This window comes from Anas platyrhynchos, chromosome 2 (genome assembly GCF_047663525.1).
Source record: "Anas platyrhynchos isolate ZD024472 breed Pekin duck chromosome 2, IASCAAS_PekinDuck_T2T, whole genome shotgun sequence".
In the NCBI taxonomy this organism is placed as follows: domain Eukaryota; kingdom Metazoa; phylum Chordata; class Aves; order Anseriformes; family Anatidae; genus Anas; species Anas platyrhynchos.
The window spans coordinates 97,514,670-97,530,041 of record NC_092588.1 but is presented as its reverse complement, the minus strand read 5'-3'; the positions used below and the strand labels follow the sequence as shown (position 1 = coordinate 97,530,041).

General features: G+C 42.6%; 1 protein-coding gene across 4 annotated transcripts in view; it reads right to left on the bottom strand.

Moving 5' to 3' along the window:
* The window catches only part of DPY19L1 (dpy-19 like C-mannosyltransferase 1), a 70,843-nt gene that overhangs the window by 36,783 nt on the left and 18,688 nt on the right, over positions 1 to 15,372 (bottom strand). Inside the window, exons 1-5 of one of the 4 annotated variants that reach the window (XM_027451423.3) lie at positions 14,702 to 14,733; positions 13,510 to 13,578; positions 7,444 to 7,468; positions 6,060 to 6,147; positions 5,281 to 5,418 (exon numbers count right to left, since the gene is read on the bottom strand). In XM_027451423.3, coding sequence (XP_027307224.1) covers positions 5,281 to 5,418; positions 6,060 to 6,147; positions 7,444 to 7,468; positions 13,510 to 13,513 — 255 coding nt within the window. In that variant the 5' untranslated portion in view covers positions 13,514 to 13,578; positions 14,702 to 14,733. Of the gene's footprint in view, positions 1 to 5,280; positions 5,419 to 6,059; positions 6,148 to 7,443; positions 7,469 to 13,509; positions 13,579 to 14,079; positions 14,547 to 14,701; positions 14,734 to 15,372 lie in introns of those variants that run through there. The other 3 variants (XM_027451422.3, XM_038174631.2, XM_038174632.2) reach the window with 3 other exon arrangements.

Below are 15,372 nucleotides of genomic sequence, written 5' to 3'. Positions count from 1 at the left end.
AGATCTTGACCTTAAATCAATTAAAAAACAATTGCTTATTTTTTCCACATGGACAAAATATTAATGGACAAAATCTTTATTTTTTTTCTCCCCCATTTTTGTATTTGTTTGTTTTTCTATTTCACCCAGATAAACTTTGGTAGGTTAAACTTAAGCATGCATTAGAAAGCGCTTCTAGATGCAATGTAGGACAGCATTTCCATTTTCCATGGAAAAGTCGTAATATTCTTATGACAAGACCAAATTAAATCTCAATACCTGACACAGAAAACAACAGTATTTTACGCAAAGAAAAACTACAGCTAATCTCACAGTGAAGTCACTAGAGTTAAGATTATCAAGCTATTCTGTCAGGATGTAATAGACTATATAGAGTTCATAAATGAATAATGTGGCCATTCCAGTTAAGCTGCTTTGAAAGTTATAACCTGGGGGTCCCTAAACTGAAAATATGTTTCACCACTGCAGCATTATCTGTCCCAACCCTGTGCCACAGAAAACACGCACAGGAAATATGATTCCCTCTTTATCTCCCCATGCAATTAATAAAACTGTTTATGTCACTTCCATCATTAAGAAGGGCAAGAAGCAAATACAGGGAATAACAGCTTGATCCCTAATAAGGTAGGTATTGGGCTTATGCGGCAAGGCTTTGGTAGCAGGGCAGGGGGGCTGCGAGCAGAAACCAGCAGCTGCCCCATGTCAGACCAGAGCCAGCTGCCCCAGAAGGGACCTGCTGCTGCTCAAAGGTGAACTAATGCTGGACGGATGTGGGAGATGGTTGTCTTTAGCTTGCTTTCACTTCTCAATGCTCCACTCTGGCATTTATTGGTAATAAATTATGTTAATTTTCCTCATCCCGAGTCTGCTCTGCCTGTGATGGCAATCGGTGAGTGATCTCCCTGTTCTTATCTCAAACCAGGAGCTTTTTTTTCCCCTTATCGTATTTGTAACCCCTTGTCCTTCTGAGGAGGGGGAATGTAAGAGTGGCATGCATGGTGGTCCTTAGTTGCCCATTGGTGTTGAACCTCCACAGCTGTGAAGTAAATCTTCCTGGAAACCACTTCCAAACATACTAATGACCAAAAAAAAAAAAGCAACTGGAAGCAGCCAGCATGGATTTACAAGAGGGAATTCACGCCTGACTAACTTCATGGCTTTCTGAGATGACTGGCTTGTTAGATGAGGGGAGAGCTGGGGACATTTATCCTGACTTAGCTCTCAACCTTGCACCATAATATCCTCCTGGACAAACTGATGAAAAACAAACAGTATAAGTGGACACAGGACTGTGAACTAGCTGCACTGGTTCAGAAGACTGATCAGCAGCACGAAGGCCAGCTGGAGGCCAGTCACTATGGGAGCACACTAGGGATCAATACTGGTGCAAAATCTGTCCCCAGCTTTATTAATGACTAGATGACGGGACAAGAAAACACCCTCCACAGGTCTGTAGATGATACAAAATTGGAAGGAGCAGCTGACATTTGTGCTGCCGTTCAGAGAGACCTCAACAGGTAAGAGAAATGCACTGACAGGAATCTCACAATGTGAAATTGCAGCACTGTGGAGGAACAACCTCACACACCAGTACAGACTGGGGAGCAGTCTGGAAAGTGGTTTTGCAGAAAAGCTGGAAAGCAGTTTTGCAGAAAAGGACCTGGGTGTCCTGGTGGACAAGCTGTAAGTGAACCAGAAATGAACCCTGGTCACAAAGAAAGCAAAAGTATCCTCAACTGTATTTAGGGAGTCAGGAGGCATAGAGGGTGATCCTTCCCCTATCTTCAGGGCTGGTAAAAATGGATCTCCAGCACTGAGTCCTGTTCCGGGCTGTTCAAAATAATAAGGACATAGATGGAGTAAAGAAGACTAAGACAGACTGCTTTCAGTCACACCCAGTGACAGGACAAGAGCCAATAAGCACAAATTGAAGTGCGTAGGTCATTCCACTTACATATAAAATTTCTTTTTTAATTATTTTTTTAGACACTATTAGGGTGTTCAAACACTAAAACGGGCTGCCCAAAGAGATGAAGATACTCAAAACTGAACAAGAGATGGCCCTGAGCAATCTGCTCTACTTCATCTTGCTTTGAGTGGGATTAGATGATGTTCAGACATCCCTACCAACTTCAGCTGTTCTCAATTCTATGATTTATTAATTTTTCAAACTAAGACTCCAATCACCATTAATCACTTCATCTCTTTACGCTCTCGCAACATAAACCTTATATATTCCAAACATAACTGCATCTTTCTGTCTAGACCCAGACTCCTTGCCTCAATATTGTGTCCTGTGTAGTACACTATTCTGAAGTCCTGGGGGCTCCCTCACCATCTGTGCCCTGGCACTTCTTGCTGTGCATGTGCGCATACAAGAACCAGACACTTGCCCCTTCTCCAGGTAGGCAACAGCAGGGCTGGGAACCAATTCCAAATCCTTCCTCTCGTCACCTGACCATGGTTTGTACGCTGCCAACAGAATGCGAATGGAAGCTTAGAGACACACCTGTCTAGCATGCTTGCACCACCAGCCCTGAAGCTGACATTACCCCAAGCACATAAAGCATTCTTGCTGAACTGATGTTGGAAAAAAGAAAATAAATCTGATTTACCAACTTAACCTTTTTATGTCACAAGTGCTTATGTCAGCTGCAGATGTTACCACACATGAATGCTCCCTAAAAATGCTACCAAGGCCTTTAGGTATTTCCTACAAAGCACAGAAACATTTTTACCAAAAAATGAAACAGTAAACACGCACATAAAAATGGAAGCAAACCAGTAGCACAGAATTGCTAGATCAATTAGAACACAATGACATTTTTGGAATTTCTACTGTCCCATACTAGATGGGTCAGTAAATGTGAAACTTGGAAAAGAATAGATTGGCTCTCACACTCAGGGAATCCTCTGTGGACCAGTCCTTTGCTGTTAAAGAACATGTAGAAAAGTCAATTACTTTTACTACTTGCCTTTGATTAAGCACTTAACCCCAACTACATGGGTCTTTTCAAGACTTATCACTCCAACTCAAATTTTCATCATTCTTACTACACACAGAAATATCAACTGTTCTGTAAAGGTGAGCAGCCAGGGAGCAAACCAGTTATTAACATGAAATTAACACATTATCTCTCTGCCACTTCACATCAGGGTCCACATATGAAAACACCTACACAGCTACTGAAACTGCCTAACTGCAGCAAATACTCAGAAAACCAAGACTTTATTTGGCACTATAACATTGTGCAACTGCAAAGAATGTTTTCGTTTGTTTTTCTTTTTTTTGTTTGTTTTGTTTTTTTACTTCATCATTTTACTTCAATTTATTTGTGTTTAAGTTTTCATGGCTAATATCAGCTGTACGTGCAGGTAAGCTATTCTATTAATGGCTTTTACATCCTGTTTAGTAACTGGATTTCAAGGATATTTTTTATGCAATTGATTTTGAGATCCACTACACACAAATTTTTACTGGAATTCAAAATTCCAGTAAAAAATTCAAAATTTTACTGGAATACCTTAATGCTTCTATTGGGCAGAAAGAGCTGGGAAACTTCTACAATACTAAACAGGAAATGAAACACTTTTAGGAAACATGACTGGGTACTGGGTATCAGAAGAAAAAAATTCACTGCCAACTAATAAGTCCACAAGCATCTTTCTACCACCCATCACAAGTAGAACTAGATAAATTTGAAAAACACGCTTTAGAAGTCAAGTTGCACCTGTTCACTACTTTATAGATAGAGTTATGTGGAAACAAGAGCACTCAAGAAACATGCTTTTTAAAAAAGCTGTTTACAGGAAGGCTAGACATCAAGTAGCAACTGACTGAAAGGAGCAGAGGAGACCATTTGTCTGTTTTGCATGTTCACACAGGCACAGAAAAGATGAATGAACTCATACTTTATCACCAAGTTCAATGAGCCAGTAAGACCCTAGAAAACTCAGAATGAACAGACAAGCCTACATTTTTTGCACAGTAATCTACTCAATGTTTTTACAGGAAGTCAAGCTACTGTATCTTATTGGGTGTTGAAATCAAAACAAGAGCAATTTACTTAGTCATCTTTCATGGTGGTATTGATGATTCTCTAAGAGCAAGTTCACTTGAGAAGTTACTTTTGTTTTTTCCAAGTTGGGCACTAGCTGAAGTCAGAAAATCTTTCTCAGCTAAAGAAAGTAACCATATTACTCAATTACAGCACACATTCCTGATGTTGCATTTCTAGAACTGAACTGCAATCACTTTGGAGTACGAACAAGAAAACCAACCAATCACCACACACGACAAGAGGATAACGAAAAGCAACAGCCTATAGCATTTAGTACTTCCAGAGCAAGAAATTAAAAAGCAAATGAAATCACAACATGCCAGTTGTAAAAATACACGCATGCTGGGAGCTCTTACACATACAGCTCCTGGAAGCAGCTCTGCTCTGACAGAGCAGGAGAATGAGTATAAATGCTAGTAATCAGCAATTACAGCCATTATGAGTCTCTGGTTCTCCAAGAAACAAGTTGTTCCTGACACATGGAGTTACATAAATGTACATTAACCAAAAGAGTTTCCCTTCTGCAAAATATTTAAGAGACACAGGCAACACTGCAAGAGAGAAAAACAAACACTTCTGTACTTAATGACATCTTCTCTTTAGTGACAAAAAAAAGCAGAGAAAACTTAATCCAATCAGGTAACAAGCACATACAAAACAACAGCAGGCAGTCTTCTAAAGAGGCATTTATTCCACAACAAGCAAAATAAACTATTACCATTCATGGATTTTAAGGCCACAGTAAACTGTGATGATTCATTAGTTTATCATCCTACACAAAATGCAAGCCAAAATAACCTCTCAGCATCTTCACTGCTGCAGACATAGTCACATATCACTTATACTTCGTATATCGTGTTTCCTGAAGTGCACCATGTCGGCTAATTACTTCCAGAAAAAAAGAACAAAAACAAACAGGGAGTAGAGAACTGGATTGAAACTGTAGGGTATGAAATACCAGGATGCAGAGAGTATCCGCATTTGGTTGAACATACTTGAAGTCCAAGAACAGTTAGTAACAATGGCAATTGACCACAGTTTATGAAGTTAACTTTCACCTTTTAAATCTGGAACTAAAATACAGTATTTAAGCAACACTTCATTAATCACTGTATCTTTACACTTTCCAGAGTAACATTTCTCACAATTTATAATCAAGCCTAAAGAAACCAAAGATTTCTCATATATTTAAGGATCTTATTTTCAAAACATAACTCACCTCTGGGTAAAGATTGAACCTTTGTAAGGTGTTAATCACTAAAGGATATTCAGTTAGTCTGTCATTCATAATTGCCCACAGTCCATTCCAAAATGATGGTGCCTCAATAATTATCTTGAAGTAGGAATAATAAAGACCCTACAGGAGAGCAGAATTATTATTTATCATTAAAGAGATCACTTCTGCTTCATGAACCACCACATGCAAGCTTCAATTTTAAAATTAATTTTGTATTAGAACAAATAGGACAAAATTATTCAAGACGACTTCCCTGTTTTCAAATCTCTTCCTATTACTGCCACTGAAACAACCAGTGTGGGCTTCCTTACCGTTTGAGTCATAACACAATGTCTGGAATCTCTCATTTGGTTAGCTAACTATGCATTAGCATAATATTCCATAATTCTCAAACTAATAAAAGCTGCCAAAACGTGTATGCATATGCAAACATTAATTAAAAATGGCTTAAAAAAACACAGCGTAACAGGACTATAATCAGAAGTTTGCTATCAGACATTTGCAGTTCTGTATTTTAGGTCCTCTAGAATCACATTTTTAAATCATATTTGAAGCAAACTGTGAAGAGATACTTTCACAATGTTATCAACTTCAAGACACACAAATGCTCTATATGTAAACCATAATGCATGTAAGTTGCAAGATATCAAAAATATTTTTACTTATCCAGACAGTATTAAGAAATTTTGGAAAGCCCACAATCACAATATTACGAAGAGAAGCTTTGCAATCACTGAATTGTTATTAAAAGATAGTCTAACCATTTCCGTGCGAAAGGCCATTTCTCTTTCTAGCGTTGACAGATGAGAAAAGTGACGGTCATTTTCAAAAAGAGTTGTTATGTGACACCTGTTAAAGAATAACAATAATTAATTCTGAGTCAGGCATTTTAGAACCTTTATTAAGTCCTACACACCAAGAACAGCTGGCAAAACATTCACCGCAGACCCAAAGTCTACTTATAAACTGCTATTTTACTCAGGCACCGTATCAACATTCTCCTCTGTTCAGACAACCTTGAATGGAAAAATGGGATCCATAGACTATTTATCAAATGCTATTATGGAATAAGTTTAAACGTCTGCACTTCAAAATACTCTAATGCTTTTTAGAAACAAAACTGTAATGCCGTTAAAATTAGCAAATATTTGGAAATAAATTTCAAGTATCCTACAAATGAAAAGAAGTACAGATTAAAAACTGGTGGAAATACTGTGGTGTAAATGTACGTAGTGTAGGTTTTCTCTGCTAAAAACTTCCCTGAGTTGTATTTTAATGCAGACATCTGTGATTATACATAGAAATGAGAACCATTAACATTATTTAAATAAATGTGCAACTAAGAAAAAAAAAGACAGGAAAAATGCAAATAATTTTGGAGGCAAAATCTATAAAGTCCAAGTGGAACTTCCTCTCCAAAGGGGATGGAAAAGAAACGGAGCAGTGTACACGGCCCTGCTTTTGAACAGGAATTTGCAAGAAGCAGACTACTAAAATCAATAGTTCTTTTTAAGGTAGGAAACAAAAACACAGTGGAACTTGTTATCTCAGCAAAGGCAGCTGGGTGAAAATCACTGTAGAAACCACTCTGTTTCAGGTCCCTACAAAACAGGAAAGGTGAGGATTAGGACGGACTCTGAAATGTGGGGATTACATTGACAAAAACTACTTGAAAGGCCATTCTGTACACAAAGAAAACATTGGCCAGACTTCTCTGAAGAGGTCAAAGAGAATATGATGCAAAACTAAGAAACTGAAGCACTATGTAAATAAGCAGAACAAAGGAAGAAGTTGAAAGGATTTACCTGGACCTTCAAAACCCACTCAGGGGAAAAAAGAAGTGCTAGAGGAAATGCAGATGAATTTACATAGCTGAACTATGATCCCCGTGGATCCCCTCCAACTCAGGATATTCTACGATTCCAATGATTTTCCAGCTGCAAAACAGGCTTCACTCTTGGCTGAACAGGCTTAAGAAACCTTTCAAGTCAGCTTCATGAGAACAGAATTATTCATCTTAGAGATGACAATTTGGTTTTGAAAGGCAAGATCTAAATATAAATTATCCCAATAGCTTGTCTAAATATAAGTCAAAATGACATTTTCAAGTACCATATTACTCTAAAGCAATAAATACAATCTTACCAGTGTAGGACTCCTGCAAAAGCAGCTGTAAAGGAAACAAAAGGTGTCAAGTTACTTAAATATTTAAATCACAGAACACTAAATCGTGTTCTTTTAAGTAATTATAGTACTACTTCAGAGATGCACAGAAGGTACTCAGCCTCCAGAGCAGCAGCAGAATAGGAGTATCTGAATTAACTTTTATGGGCAGCTCTCTGAAACTCTGAAATGATGCTGGTGGCATTCAGCAATAGGTGATCCCACCTGTACCTTGCATCACTCAAGGTGATCCATCAGAACCTAATGCACTCCCATTTCAGCTATCAAGACACACAACTGAATTATAAGCACTTGTACGTTATATATACCAAATTTGAAACATTTTTAAGATGTCAACACAAATCTAACGGAGACTGTAATTGCTGAAAATAGACTCTGCCTTGTAATAGTCTCAAAATGGACAAATGGAATGCTAGCTGCACTGTTGTCACCTAGGTACAGAACAAGGGAGGAATGTGAAGGAACAACAGAAATGACAAACGATAAAGTGGTAAGCAAACAGTATAGGTGCACTGGGTCTGGCTGGGATGGAGTTAACTTTCCCTATAGCAGCCCATACAGTGCTGTGCTCCGCACTTGCAGCTAGAACAGCGTTGGTATCACACCAGTGTTGTGTCTGTTGCTGAGCAGGGTTGGCACACATCCCTCCAAACCACCTGAAGAGCCAGCAGGCTGGCAGTGGGTGAGAGGTGATGAGAGGACATCACCAGGGCAGCTGACCTAAATGGACCAAAGGGATATTCCATACCTTGTGCTGTCACACTCAGCAATAAGGAGTGGGAAAGGAAAAGGAGAGGGGGCGTAGGCTGCTGCAGGGAAAGGTGACTCTATCCCAGACAGACCCAACAGAGGGGAGCTCTTGTTAGGAAGACATCTGTCTTCCCAAACAACTGATACATGTATTGAGGCCCTGCTTTGCAGGACACGTCTGAACATCACTCATTGATGGGAAGTAGAGAATGTTATTTTCTAACTGTGTGGTTCCACACAGCTTTTGCCATTCCCCAGCCCCCCCTCCCCTTCCTTTTCCCTTTAATTAAGTTATCCTTATCTCAACCCATGAACTTTTTTTTTTTCTTTCCAGGATACTTTTTTCTGTCCCTCTTTTTCTGAGGAGGGGGAGTGAGAAAGCAGTTGTGGTGGAGTTCAGCTGCCCAGCAAGGTAAAACCACCACCACAAGTCTCTTAATTCTTGTGCAAAAAAAGAGAAGCAGCCACTCCATTTTGCATGGGTAGCACCCACAATGAATCCTGAGCTCACTGTGGAATCAAATCTAGTGCAAGTGAGGGATAAGTGGTAGGAATTAAGATAGAGGGACTTGGTCAGGTAGACTGGTGGCCTTCAATACAAGAAATCCTTCTGGTTAGCGGAGGGTCCTTCTGTGCACCTAGGCTATCTGGAGTCGAGAGGTAAGAGGACAACTGCCCTCCTGCCTGCATCTGGCCAGAGACAGAAAGGTGCTGAGCACCACACCCCTCTCCAGGGTGCTGATCTCCACATGCCTCCAGCAGCAAGAGGCAGGAGGGCACAGCATGGCACAGCTTAGCTCCAGGTGCTTGCACCTTACACCAAACACCTGCACACTCACACAGAATATAGCCCAAGAGTTACTGAAGGAATGTGTCTTCCAACTGCGTGTTACGCATGTATGATGGTCTGCTTCTGGCAAGAAGCGGGAACAACAAAAAGAAAAAATCCTTTGCAAATGCCAAACCGACTGAATGTATGTTTCATGCCCCATATATATTTCCAAACCCCATGTTCCTCTAGCACAAAGCCTGGAAATGTTGTTGCTGCCACCAGTGGCAGTTATTATCACTGTCACCACATTTGACAATGCAGTAAGTTACAGTCATGAACTTGAACTTTAATATTAAAGTTTTGTGTACAAAGATAAATGAAATGGACGTGGGTAAGACAGAAAAAAAAATGTAAGATTAAAGAAAGAACTAAGGGGGAAAATGATTTTAAATTACCTGTCTGTGCAATTATAAAGGAAAACATTTACCTCAAGTCACATGTTCTACATACTAGTTGAGGTTATACAATACCACTGTAAAACTCCCTTAAAGGATGTTTCAGCTCCACGTTAATCACTGAAGTGGTTTTCTCAAATAGAGGCCTGGATTTCAGTTAAAAAAATAATATATTTTCATAAGCTTTCATTTAGAACTTCACATTTTTACATACACTCTCAAGGAAAAAAAAGTCACTGAAGAGTTTCTCAGTATAGTTCTCATTAAGCGGAATTCAATGTCTTAGAAAAGTTTCAGCGCTGCAGATTTTTTATACTAAGGACATTAGTTCTAATGGAGAAGCTTTACACTCTTTGTTCAGAAAAGCAGATGACAGGGAATTCCAGGTAAGCACATTAGCTACATAAGCAACACAGCAAACCATATTTGATCAACAAGCATGTTTTGCAACAATTAGGCATAAGGAAACAGAACTGTCCATACCTCTCTTTCTCATTACATACTGAACCTCACATTTGCAGACAGAAACGCAAGGCATTATTTAATTTCTCAGTAACATTTTTAAGACTCACAGTAAAATTACATGCCGAAATACATTTACATATAAACTCTCACACACTCTAACAATAAAACAAATCTATTTTTAAGACAGGTTACGTAGTAAGTAAATACATCAACGGCAAAAAATGTGTATTAGCTATAAGTACTATGCATGACCTCCAAATTCATGTGGCTCCAAATAAGCCAAAAATATAGTATTTTCAAGTTGCAAATAAATTATCTATTTATTATCTAATTATCTATTAATATGGAAATTATATTTCAGATGCAAACGTTCTCTTATTTCATAAAGGAAACAATATATTTAAAGCTGATTCTTCCCTTCTGTAAATGTTTTATTTATAAATCAATCCATTAACTGTAAATACATTCAATCACGGTTATTTTCTAAGAATCTCATATACACTTTTGTGAAGCTTCATAATATTACTCTATTATAAGTAAAACCTTTTATAATCACTCAGCAAATCATGTAGTTACTTACATGAAGAGACAATACGCATAATGCATAGACTTGCATTATGAATTCAAATCTACAGTTTTTGACTGACTGCATCCAGACGTACATTAAGCCAGGTTCTGATGGAAAATTTGCAGATCAGCTCTCTTAAATTGCCACCCTTGATCCCACTAATGTCCTTACTGGGGAGCAAAGGAAGTGTATGGATACTAGAGTCCTAATGCTACAAAAACTTATACAACTGCCACATCCGTGAAGTTGCAGATGCCATTTTCTTGCCCAGTGTAACAATCATTAAAAGCAATGCATATGATCAGATTTTTGCAGACTAAGGCTGTTTATTCTTCATATTCCCCATGTTCAAAAAAGGCAATGTGAATGGCTTATGACAAGCACTAGGAAACTACATACTGAAGAAATAAGCCATTGTTAAAAGCCATAATATACAGAACCCATTTACCAAGCAAACAACAAATGCTGAGACACCGTAATACACCAGGGTATGGAACATACAAGAATCACACAGAATCACAGAATTTCTAGGTTGGAAGAGACCTCAAGATCATCAAGTCCAACCTCTGACCTAACGCTAACAGTCCCCACTAAACCATATCCCTAAGCTCTACATCTAAACGTCCTTTAAAGACTTCCAGGGATGGTGACTCCACCACTTCCCTGGGCAGCCTGTTCCAGTGTCTAACAACCCTTTCGGTAAAGAAGTTCTTCCTAACATCTAACCTAAAACTCCCCTGGCGCAACTTAAGCCCATTCCCCCTCGCCCTGTCACCAGGCATGTGGGAGAACAGGCCAACCCCCACCTCACTACAGCCTCCTTTAAGGTATCTGTAGAGAGCAATAAGGTCACCCCTGAGCCTCCTCTTCTCCAGGCTGAACAAGCCCAGCTCCTTCAGCCGCTCCTCGTAGGACTTGTTCTCCAGGCCCCTCACCAGCTTCGTCATCCTTCTCTGGACCCGCTCAAGCACCTCGATGTCCTTCTTGTAGCGAGGGGCCCAAAACTGAATACAGTAGTCGAGGTGCGGCCTCACCAGAGCCAAGTACAGGGGGACGATCGCTTCCCTAGCCCTGCTGGTCACACCGCTTCTTATACAAGCCAGGATGCTGTTGGCCTTCTTGGCCACCTGAGCACACTGCTGGCTCATATTCAGCCAACTGTCCACCATCATTCCCAGGTCCTTCTCTGCCTGGCAGCTCTCCAACCACTCATCTCCCAGCCTGTAGCTCTGCTTGGGGTTATTGCGCCCCAGGTGCAGGACCCGGCACTTGGCCTTGTTGAACTTCATGCAGTTGACCTCAGCCCATCGGTGCAGCCTATCCAGATCCTCCTGCAGAGCTTTCCTACCCTCGAGCAGATCGACACATGCGCATAGCTTGGTGTCATCTGCAAACTTACTGAGGATGCACTCAATGCCCTCGTCCAGATCATTGATGAAGATATTAAAGAGGACCGGCCCCAGCACTGAGCCCTGGGGGACGCCACTAGTGCCTGGCCTCCAACTGGACTCGACTCCATTTACCACGACTCTTTGGGCCCGGCTATCCAGCCAGTTTCTAACCCAATGAAGCATGCGCCAGTCCAAGTCAAGAGCAGCCAGTTTCCTGAGGAGAATGCTGTGGGAGAAACTGACTAACACTTTGCTAATTACCAAAGTGACTAGGTAGGAATACAGTACAACAGGTAACAATGAGGAGCGTGTAAACATGGACTGCTCCTGCAGTTTTCTGAAGATGTTTCATCGTCAGACTCTGTGCAATCACAATTAGGCCTCAGTTCAATGGTTATTAAAAAATTAGTGCACAGGTGTTGTAGAAGAATGTTCTTGAAAACCTGACAACTTTATTGTGGCACCTAAATTGGAGTTTGGTCTTAAAACAAAAAAATAACACCCCGTAACAATACTAGCTCCAACAGCAGTAGCCTCTGTTTATGAGATCTAGACCTTAAACACCACCAAAACTTTACGAAAAAATACTATTTCATATTTATCACATTTACATCCCTTGCTTCTGCAAATATCGTATGCTATTACATACTTCACTACTTGCAATAGGTTTACTATTAACAGTCTAAGCATTCAGTTGGCTATCTGAGTTTCACAGTCAAATTAAAACTCCAGAAATGATAAGGCTCTCTACCTAATCTGCTCTCAAATTTCAATCAAAGAAAAGCATTCTTTAATTTTTGACCATCTGTTTAATGTTTCTGCGTCACAAGTCACTGCTAGTATAGGAAATGCTGAATAAACAGAGGTAAGCAAAGCAATTCCGGAACAGTTTAGTCATCAATTAGCTTGTAAGCTAAGCGTTGTTCCTCTGCTGCTACATTGCAATGTAATTCATCAGACTGGAGAAACTCCCTCTGGCAACAAGGACCACTGGCGGTGTCATCAGTAATACCAGCATCTTTGGAATACCTTGACAGTCTTTTAACATAATGCCTTCAAGAGAATATCTAACTGTGCATTTGCTAAATACGCGATTATTTAACTTTTGTTGACTTTACAAATGCATTTTATTTATTTATTTTTGCAGGTACTTTAGATGCTTTTTCCAACACTCTGGCCACTAGTCATTTTATCATTAACTCCCAAATATACCCAGAGATAACAACATTTGAATTTACACCCCCCTACGGCTACATTTCTCCCACCCATAATCCTTATAAAAGGAGCTGTTTTGACCACAACAATTTCACTTAACAGTTGCTTTTTTTTTTTTTTTCCTAGAAATTCATGACTGCATAGGGGAGATCTGTAAATCTCTCGTGAACAATTACTTTCCTACAAATGTCATAATACCACATCAGCTGCTATAACTTCAATAAATAAATAAATAAACAAACAAACAAACAACACCTCCATAGGTAGGAAACTATTTCCTGACACCTCTTCAATATAAATCAGGCTTTTTTTTTTAAAGTTATGTTTCCAAATATATTTTAGTATGGCTTACAATTGCAAAGACAAAGGCAAAAAGGGCAGATTTCTCCCCAGCTCACTCCCTCTACTTACCCATAATGAAAGTGAGCCATATCTTGCTATCAGCTTTTACAACGAAGGCCCTTCTGTCATCAACAAACACTGTCAAAAGAAACCGAATATTTTGGGCATCAGTGACGACTAGCCTCTGTCGAACCGCTCAAACTTAGCAGCATCACAGTGCTGCAAAAATCTTTCAGCAGTCTGGAAGGCTGGTCAAGAATTTCACGCGGCGAGCTGGTAGCTGCACACACACAGCAAGCTCTGAACATCACAGGCGGGCTGTGAAAGTGCACGCACGAATCCTCGGGGTTTTAATTCCCGGAAACAACTTTTGCAAAGTAACTTGCGAGAGGGCGAGCAGCGAATATATAGGCGCTATAGATAAACCCGCTGCAGGAAGAAGTCAGACTCCAAGGCACCAGCCAGCCCGCACAGCGAGCCAGCAGGCGATGCCAACGCTGCCCAATGCTCTTAGCAGGACCCTCCTCAGAGCTCCCCAAGGCTGCTAGGGCAGCCAGCAGCCCCTTCCCTGGGGGCTGCGGGGGCCACGAGGGCTCCCCGCGGGGTCCCCCTCCGGTCCCCCGAGCCCCCGGCACCCACCTCGCAGCCGCTCTCCGCAGACGCGCAGCAGCCCCAAGGGGCCGCGGCCCAGCGCGTCCCGCAGCCGGCCGGCCGCCGCCGCCTCCCTGCAGCCTCTCGGGGGCTCGCTCCGGCCGCCCCGCCGCCCGCCGCCTCCCTTCCGCACGCCGCGGGCCCCGCCGGGGACCTGCCTGCCGGGGGAGCGAGCCGGCCGCCCGCGGCCACTGCGGGGGCTGCCGCCCGGCGAGCGCTGCCCGGGCTTGAGCGGCGGCGACTCTTTGTTCCCGCCTCGGCTCGGGACTGCCATCTCCGCATAGTCCCCGACGGGCCGCGCCGGCAACGGGGCGCTCCTCCCTCCCCGAGACGCTTCCCCCACCCCCGGGCAGGGCCTCGGGGCGGAGCGGCGAGGGGAAGGGAACTGGGCTCGGCTCGGCGGGGCTGGGCTCCGCCCGGCCGTGGACACGTAGGGCCGGGGGCGGCGCTCCCCCACTAACGGCCGCCCTCCGCCCCCCACCGCTCGCCCGCCCGCCACTGAGGCAGGCGCCGCCCCGCAGCGCAACGGCCGGGCGAAACCGTGCCGCGGCCCGCAGGGCTCGGCTCCGGCTGTTGCCGCCTCCCGCAGGGGCAGCCGCGGTTCTCTCACCGCCTGGTCCTGTCCCCACGCTTGTGTTTTTTATCCTCTCCCGCTCCTAGTTCCTCAAGCACCGCCTCGGTTAATTCCTGTGCCCTCATGAGGGAGATGTGTCTGGAGGGTCCCCCCTCCTCTCGCCTAATCCCGTCGTGGTGGCAGCCAGAAGGTGGTTTGGCTCGGGGTAGCCCAGCCATATAAAACAACACCAGCAACTCTTCCTGCTCCTCCTCCTGCCTCTCCCCCTTCTTTAGGGAGTTTAAGCGTGGAGGTGTGCCAATAACACACTTAGCTGTGGACTTGACCTCTGCCACAGCCCCACACGGCTCCCCTCCAGCCCCTGGCAAAGCAAGTCCACCGGCAGCCTCCAGCTCCTGCCAGGACACATCTCTGGGTTTGGAGGTTAAAAATCATCAAGAGCCACTGCTCTGAAGTAATATTTAGAGAATGAAGCACCGATCTGCACTTGGGATCTCATTTAAGGCATGCAATCACATGTTTAGTCAGAAATAAAAACTCCATTGCTGGCCTACAGCAGCCTACGTTAGCTGAGGTTGGCCCAAAGACTGTAGTCTCCTTACATTTATAGCAAGAGGTTGGTGTTTCTCTCGGGTGGACCTCACTCACGGCTGTCAAGGTTTCACCACTACGCTTACAGCCGGGGTGCTGGGGTGCCTGGCCCTCCT